This window comes from Lactuca serriola, chromosome 4, assembly GCF_051521515.1.
Source record: "Lactuca serriola cultivar US96UC23 chromosome 4, Lser_US96UC23_V15, whole genome shotgun sequence".
NCBI lineage: Eukaryota > Viridiplantae > Streptophyta > Magnoliopsida > Asterales > Asteraceae > Lactuca > Lactuca serriola.
This window is the reverse complement of record NC_136411.1, coordinates 358,742,390-358,749,882: the sequence shown is the minus strand read 5'-3', so window position 1 is coordinate 358,749,882 and position 7,493 is coordinate 358,742,390. Positions and strand designations below refer to the sequence as shown.

The window sequence follows — 7,493 nt, the reverse complement described above, 5'->3', positions numbered from 1 at the left end:
TCAACACAATGCATAGTTAAAGTACATAAACATCTCTCTCTCTCTCTCTATCTATCTCTCTCTCTCTCTCTCTGTATATATATATATATATATATATATATATATATATATATATATATAGACAAAACTTCAAAAATGGTCCCTGTGGTTTTCGAAAATATCAAGTTTAGTCCCTAAGTTCAAAAAACCTCATAGATGGTCCCTGTGGTTTCAAAACTTTTAACATTTGGTCCTTCCGGCTAACTCCATTACTATTTAGCCGTTAAGTCAGGGGCATTTTTGGTATTTCACTACATAGGGACCATTTATGAGGTTTTCAGTTACTTTTTTTTAAATAAATATATAAATAAAATTTAATATGAAAGGGTCCCACCTATTTCTCTCTCTAAGGTGCTTCTCATTTCTCTCTGCACACAATCACACACTATTTTTAAGAAATGTTCCAACATCGATGAATGTGCTGCTGATTTTGGTCCTTATATTGTAGTCAGTGTGGAAATATTTTAGGGTTTTGATGTTTGGGGAGAAATTTTGCAGCTTTTTTGGCTTGAAGTCTGAAGGAAAGAGAAGTTAATCAAGAGGGGAGAACAAGAATATTTGTTGAAGTTGGTCGTCGGAGGTCAAAGTCAAACTCCGGTTACCGGAAAAAGTCAAGAATGAGCGCATCTCGGTTTATAAAGTGCATGATAGTCGACGATGGAGCTGTTGGGAAGACCTGTATGCTTATTTCTTACACCAGCAACACTTTCCCCACTATAAAGTCAATTCAACTTCATCTCGATTTAATTTTTTTAATAATTCTAATTGTTCTCATTTCGAAGAAATGAAGCAGCAAGGCCGCCCACATCCACCAACCGCAGCCACCCATCGATGCCCTTCCACCGTCGTTGTAAATCAGGTAGAAGAAGAAGAGAGGGTGGGGTTAGGGTCGTTTTTTCTCATCCTGACGCAGACTAATTCGGAGGAGGAAATGTTATCGTCTGAAATCTTTGAGCTTCCTTTGATGCGTTATTGAAAGCAATTGATGGTGGGAGGATCGAGCAGAGTCATTGAAGGCTAACTAGTGGCGACTGTTTGTGTATGTGGAATGTGTGTATGTATCTGTGTGTATTGGGAGTGTGTGTATGTTTTTTATGGTGATCAGGGGGAGGACGAAGAGAGAGAGAGAGAGAGAGAGAGAGAGAGAGAGAGAGGTGGGACCCTTGCATATTAAATTTTATTTATTTATTTATTTAAAAAAAAAGTAATTGAAAACCTCATAAATGGTCCCTATGTAGTGAAATACCAAAAATGCCCCTGACTTAATGGCTAAATTGTAACGGAGTTAGCCGAAAGGACCAAATGTTAAAAGTTGTGAAACCACAGGGACCATCTGTGAGGTTTTTTGAACTTAGGGACTAAACTTGATATTTTCGAAAACCACAGGGAACATTTTTGAAGTTTTGTCATATATATATATATATATATATATATATATATATATATATATATATATATATATATATATATATATATATATATATATATATATAGGCCCGTCCCAGAGGGTGGGCGATAGGGGCGACCGTCTAGGGCCCATTTTATAAAGGGGCCCGAATTTTTTATAGAAATTATTATATTTAGGAGATAATACAAATATTTTTCTTTTAATTATTGATTTATTATAAAAAACATGATGACATTTGTGTTTTTAAAGGCTCATTTTTTCCCTTGCCCTGGGCCAAAAATATGTTTGAAACGGTCCTATATATATATATATATATATATATATATATATATATATATATATATATATATATATATATATATATATATATAGAGAGAGAGAGAGAGAGAGAGAGTTAGGTTCACATATAACCTATAAATATTGTGTGAATGTATGACACATTCTCAACCAATCAATTAATTTTAAATGATAATCATATAATTATGGTAATTTAGATTAACAAGGAATTTGATTTCAAAAGCACTAACTATATGATCAACCTAATTTTGAGAGTTTTTTTTTAATAAAATTGAGTTCACACATAAAAAGGAAAGGATGAAGAATGCGTGCTCCTGTCTTCAACTTGTCGTCTCCAGAGTTGCACAACACCATTGTCGAACCACCATTGGTATCATCATCATCTCAACCTTTCATCTTCCATCTACACCACTGCAAATCAGGAAAAGATATAAAAGGGGTGTTAGTCCTTGTTTGTGACAGAGGGAGAAAGACGCAATGAGGGAGGTAAAAAGAAAGGGGGTGGGTTCCTATTCTAGCTTTTGTTTATCTTCTTATCTCTCTTTCTCTCTTTAAGACATTTTTTTGCTTGTCTTCCTCTTTCTATGTCGATGTTATCATAAATTCTTTTTAAAACATTCTCAACTTGATTCTAAATCTAGTTATCTTATGTTTTCATTGTGTGAAGATTTTTTATTACAACCTATATGATTTTTTAGAATCAAATCTTAATAGATGAATCAGATACTTATTAGAGAATAAAAGGTATAAAACAATGTACATAGCAACTTAGGTATTGATAAATCTAATAGTTTAGATAAGAATTTTTTATATATTTTGGTTTCAACATGATTACGCTTATTTAATATATTTTATATGAGGAGAAATTGATGCAAACTTTTCTCAATTATGAAGTTCCCTTGCATAAATATGTGGCCATGATGGAACTTGAGATATCATTCAATTATTATTTACCTTTTCCCTTTTCCCTTCATTCTATATAAACATGTAAGTTCCGATTTCATCATTTTTTTATATTTTTATTTAAAAACCCCAGAAGTTTGTATAATCAAAACTTTGGTTTTTATTAGTTATCTCATTACACAATTGGATTTACCAAATCAACTATTTCGCTTGTTTTTTAGGTGAAAGACAAATAAAACATTTAAAATTTAAGAAATTTGACTTTTTTGTTTAAATTTATATTTTTTATTCTTCACTTTTTTTACGGGTCATGAACAGGGGATAAATGTTTGTTATTCTCAAAGAATATAATTTTATGGCATTTATTCTCATAGAATGTTTATGATCAAAGAGATAAATGGTGCATGAAGGGTATCATGATAATCAAGGGAGTGAAGGCTGGATAATGGGTTTTCAAGCAAGGGAACCAGACAATCTTCTCACCTTGTTCCTCTTATTAAACAATGAAGAACTTCACACCATCTGGTTTCTTATCCACCTTCTAGAAAGTAACAAAGACCTATAGTCATCTTCATTGTTGTAGTTAACACTTCATGCTGTAAAAACATCAAGCCATAAGTTTATGTAATTATAAGTTATTTTCGTTCTGATGAGAATGTTAGATGTGTAGTTGTAAACTCTCTTAATCCTTATGATAATGTTAGATTTTTGTATTTGAATTTTAGGTTCTTTTTTTATTTTCCGTCTTATTCTTTGACAATGTTATTTTATTATTTCAACAATGTTGAATTATTCTTCAAGAATATTATTTTATTATTTCAACAATATTGAATTACTCTTCAAGAATATTGGTTATGCACTTGGATTTACTGTCTATTCTTAGAAAATTTCAAACTCTTATTCAAGAATGTTAACCCATTCTTTAAGAATGTCAGTTATGACCATGTAATTAATGTCTTATATATTCTATATGAATGTCTTACGTGAATGTCATTCGTAATCATTCTTAGCGTCAAGCATTATGATTTAACTAAAAAAATTGACTCTTAACCATTTTCATGATATATAAGTAGCTTTATTTAAAAAAAAACTGATTATTAACATTGTAACAACCATGCAAATTGTTAAAAGATTGTAATTCATAAGCATAACAATGGCAAAAAATAAGTCACAACAATTAACTCTGAATTGTTCCCATGATAAAGAAAAAAAAAATCTAATTTTATATATAGTTAGAAAAGAAAACTTAATTCTAACATAATGAAATATGTTTCATATTTTTTTTACTATTGTGTAAAAATTTATTGCAATACGTAAATTGAAATTTAAATTGATACTTAATTAAATTCTCACATTCTATATATATTTTTACCATTCTTATAATTTTGACGTTACAGGAATTAAGTGCAATTATAGAGTAAATGCAAGTACATGTTAACAATATGTACCCTCATAGCTTAACCCTTTAATCTTTTAAATCTAATGGACAAGAATTGGTCATACATTCATACAATATTTATAGTTCACATTTGATTATATATATATATATATATATATATATATATATATATATATATATATATATATATATATATATATATATATATATATATATATATATATATGCGCTTTACGGAGTGATTTAATGTTTTAGGAACGTTGGTTTTCCCCCTCAAGAATCCTTTGTTCGCATAAATAAAAGTCAAATGGATTATTTTATGAGTGTTTTGATTTTTTTATAGAAGAGAACTATATGCAATAATTAACACATAAGAGCATGTGCTATTTGGATCTAGAAAAGGGACAATTTGACGTGTACATAGAGATATTAAGCATATAAACTAACTCTAAGTTCTGATTAAGCACATATTATTCAAGAGTTAGGTCTTAATTAATAATTAAGGTCAAAAGATGGCAAGCAATATACTGACTACAGCCCGTGTGGGACTCCGACCTCCAAGCGCCGGAAATCTTATAACCATCCTCAGCATCGATGGTGGAGGTGTAAGAGGTATCATTCCGGGTGTCATTCTTAGTTACCTTGAGTCACAACTTCAGGTATGACTCTCACATATATGTGTACGAACGTACATATCATCTTTACTTGAACAAACACATATAGAACCATTTTCTATATATCGCTTAATTTTCTATATATTAACGAGTTACATGCTATAGAGTTTATTTTTAACTTTATGTAGTTTTATATATTTTTTTTCATGAAATATATATACGCAGGAGTTAGACAGTGAGCATGCAAGGTTAGCTGATTACTTTGATGTCATTGCTGGAACAAGCACCGGTGGTTTACTAACAACCATGCTAACGGCTCCAGACCAAAACAACAAACCTTTGTATGCTGCAAAAGACATCGTTCCATTTTTTCTTGAAAATTGTCCGAAGATTTTCCCACAAATTGGGTAAGTTTAATTATGACATAGCTTCTATTCTTATAAAAAGACACAAGATTTTTTTTTTTTTTTTAAATCTGATAAAATAAAATTCCACTAAACTAAATATTTAATAGATCTTGATCAATTGTCTTGTTTTTTACTCTTCGTTTGTTGCAAATATATAGAGGGCCGTTTGCAGAGATTATAAAGCAGTCAAAGGCACTGATAGGACCACAATACGACGGGGAATATCTTAAAGACCTTGTAACGGGCATACTAGGAACTACAAGGTTAAATCAAACATTGACTAACGTTGTCATTCCTACTTTTGACATAAAGACTATGCAGCCTGTGATCTTTAGCTCATTTCAGGTGTGTGCATGTACATTCTTTTAACCAAGTTGAGTTAATTTAAGAAAGAAAATACTCGCATGTTATTATTTATTTGATTATCACGACTTTCTAATTTAATTTCTTCCTATTAATTTAGTTCAAAATTATTGAACCAAAATGTACATGATGTACTATTAATCGAAATCTACCCGATCAATAAAGTTTTGGTTCTTTTTATAATTTTCAAATAGTTGTCTTAATAATAAAATATTAATTGATAATTAATACGATACTAGTGTAATAAGAATAAATAAAAAGTCAATGTTTTTATTGCCACTTCAACAAGACATTTCATATGCAAGAAAAACATGTTAGTCTTTTTTACGTGTTAAGATTACAAAGACTTATAGTCAATTAATACATTTTTCAAAATGCACTGTTATTTCTTACATCTAATTAAGTCTTTAAGATTAGCTGATAATGGTGTTTTGAAGGTGGCAAGTGAGCCTAGCAAGGATGCGCAATTATCGGACATTTGCATGGGTACATCAGCTGCACCTACATATCTCCCCGCATATTATTTTCAAAACGGTGATGAAGAGTTTAACCTTATTGATGGTGGCATTGCGGCTAATAACCCGGTAATTAATATATTAAACTCCATGCAAATATAATTAGTATTTATAAAACGAGGACATCTATTTATGCATGAAGTACTACTATTCACGCATACTTCTCTTGACACACATAGTGCACCTCTACGTTGCTCTTCATGCATGGAGTAAAGCTGTATACAAACTCTTCTTGCATGAAATATGACTCTCCATACACGTACAAATGTTCATGCATGAAGAACACATGTTATTGAGCAAAGTACAAATATTAATTACATGAATTGTAACCTTTAATTTTAATTTGTGTATTAATTGGTAGTCTTTGGTTGCGACTGGGGAAGTGACAAGACAAGTCATCAAAGAAAATCCAGATTTCGCTCAAATTCCACCACTGGATTACGCGAGATATCTCGTGATATCGTTAGGGACAGGCACACAAAAGCAACAATCTCCATATGATGCGAAAATGGCTGCAAAATGGGGTGTGCTCGGGTGGTTAGTCAATAACAATTCAACCCCACTGATAGAATCTTTCCTTCAAGCGAGTGCCGATTTGGTTGTTTTTCATAACAACATTGTATTTGAAGCCCTCAGTTCGGTTGATAATTATCTTCGCATTCAGGTACGCTTCATTTATCTTGCACATGCATCGACAGATACAGTACAACTTGACCATGCACATCTTGGAGACCCTCATAATATTTGGTCTCTGACATGCATTAATGTGTTGTACAGTGCCATATTCTTAACAATGCACACAAGGGAGATTTTTTTTTTGGCTTTGTAATGAATATCATATTTGATGCATTAAAAGTTAACATTATGAGTTTTGTTTACTCCTACCGTAAAAATAGGATGATACATTGACTGGAGACTTGAGTTCAGTAGATATAGCGACAACAGAAAATTTGAACAATTTGGTTGATGTTGGTGAAAGATTATTAGATAAACCCGTTACGCGAGTGGATACTAATACCGGGATAGTTGAACCGGTAGTGGGTGGTGGTACAAACCGAGATGCACTAAAAAGGTAGAACTCTATTATTGGATATTCTCGGATCACTTTTAGTTAAGCTCGTTCATAAAATATTATACAAGTTATTAATGCATGTTGTAACATAGGTTGGCGCAACAACTCTCGGATGAAAGGAAATTGAGGGAGTTAAACTATAAGGGAGGGGAAGTGCTTTAGTAAATTTTAATTTTTAGTTTATATACTTATTCAAATTTGAGGAGCATGTAATAAATATTTGTTTAATTAAATAAAGTGGCAAACTTCATTTTCTTCTTTATATTTCTATATATACTTCGGCTATATATAGTGTTTGTTTATTTATTTTTCTGCATATATATGATGCTTTTCTAAATTATAGATCGGAGAATACATGTTATCTATATCTAAGATAATAAAAAACAATAACAACCTAGACAATACATAAATAAGTTATTCGTTATAATGGTCATAATGAACGTAATGACCGTATTAAGCTGTAGTATATCACTACA

The 7,493-nt window shown here is 31.2% G+C and overlaps 1 protein-coding gene across 1 annotated transcript; it reads left to right on the top strand.

The window, feature by feature from the left end:
* Positions 1-4,514: 4,514 nt before the first annotated feature.
* On the top strand, positions 4,515-7,254 carry LOC145100741 (patatin-like protein 1). The gene is made up of 7 exons (XM_079037891.1): positions 4,515-4,705; positions 4,886-5,067; positions 5,226-5,412; positions 5,868-6,014; positions 6,307-6,609; positions 6,842-7,017; positions 7,110-7,254. Exons 1-7 carry the CDS (start codon positions 4,559-4,561, stop codon positions 7,177-7,179), a joined length of 1,212 nt encoding a protein of 403 aa, XP_078894017.1. The 5' UTR covers positions 4,515-4,558; the 3' UTR covers positions 7,180-7,254.
* The last annotated feature ends 239 nt before the right edge of the window (positions 7,255-7,493 follow it).

What these genes read in the sequence shown, in the direction of transcription:
- LOC145100741 (XM_079037891.1), top strand. Translation starts at nt 4,559, where the DNA reads ATGGCAAGCAATATACTGACTACAGCCCGTGTGGGACTCCGACCTCCA. An exon ending in TGATCTTTAGCTCATTTCAG is followed by an intron (nt 5,413 to 5,867) that starts GTGTGTGCATGT and finishes GGTGTTTTGAAG; the next exon opens with GTGGCAAGTGAGCCTAGCAA. An exon ending in GCATTGCGGCTAATAACCCG is followed by an intron (nt 6,015 to 6,306) that starts GTAATTAATATA and finishes ATTAATTGGTAG; the next exon opens with TCTTTGGTTGCGACTGGGGA.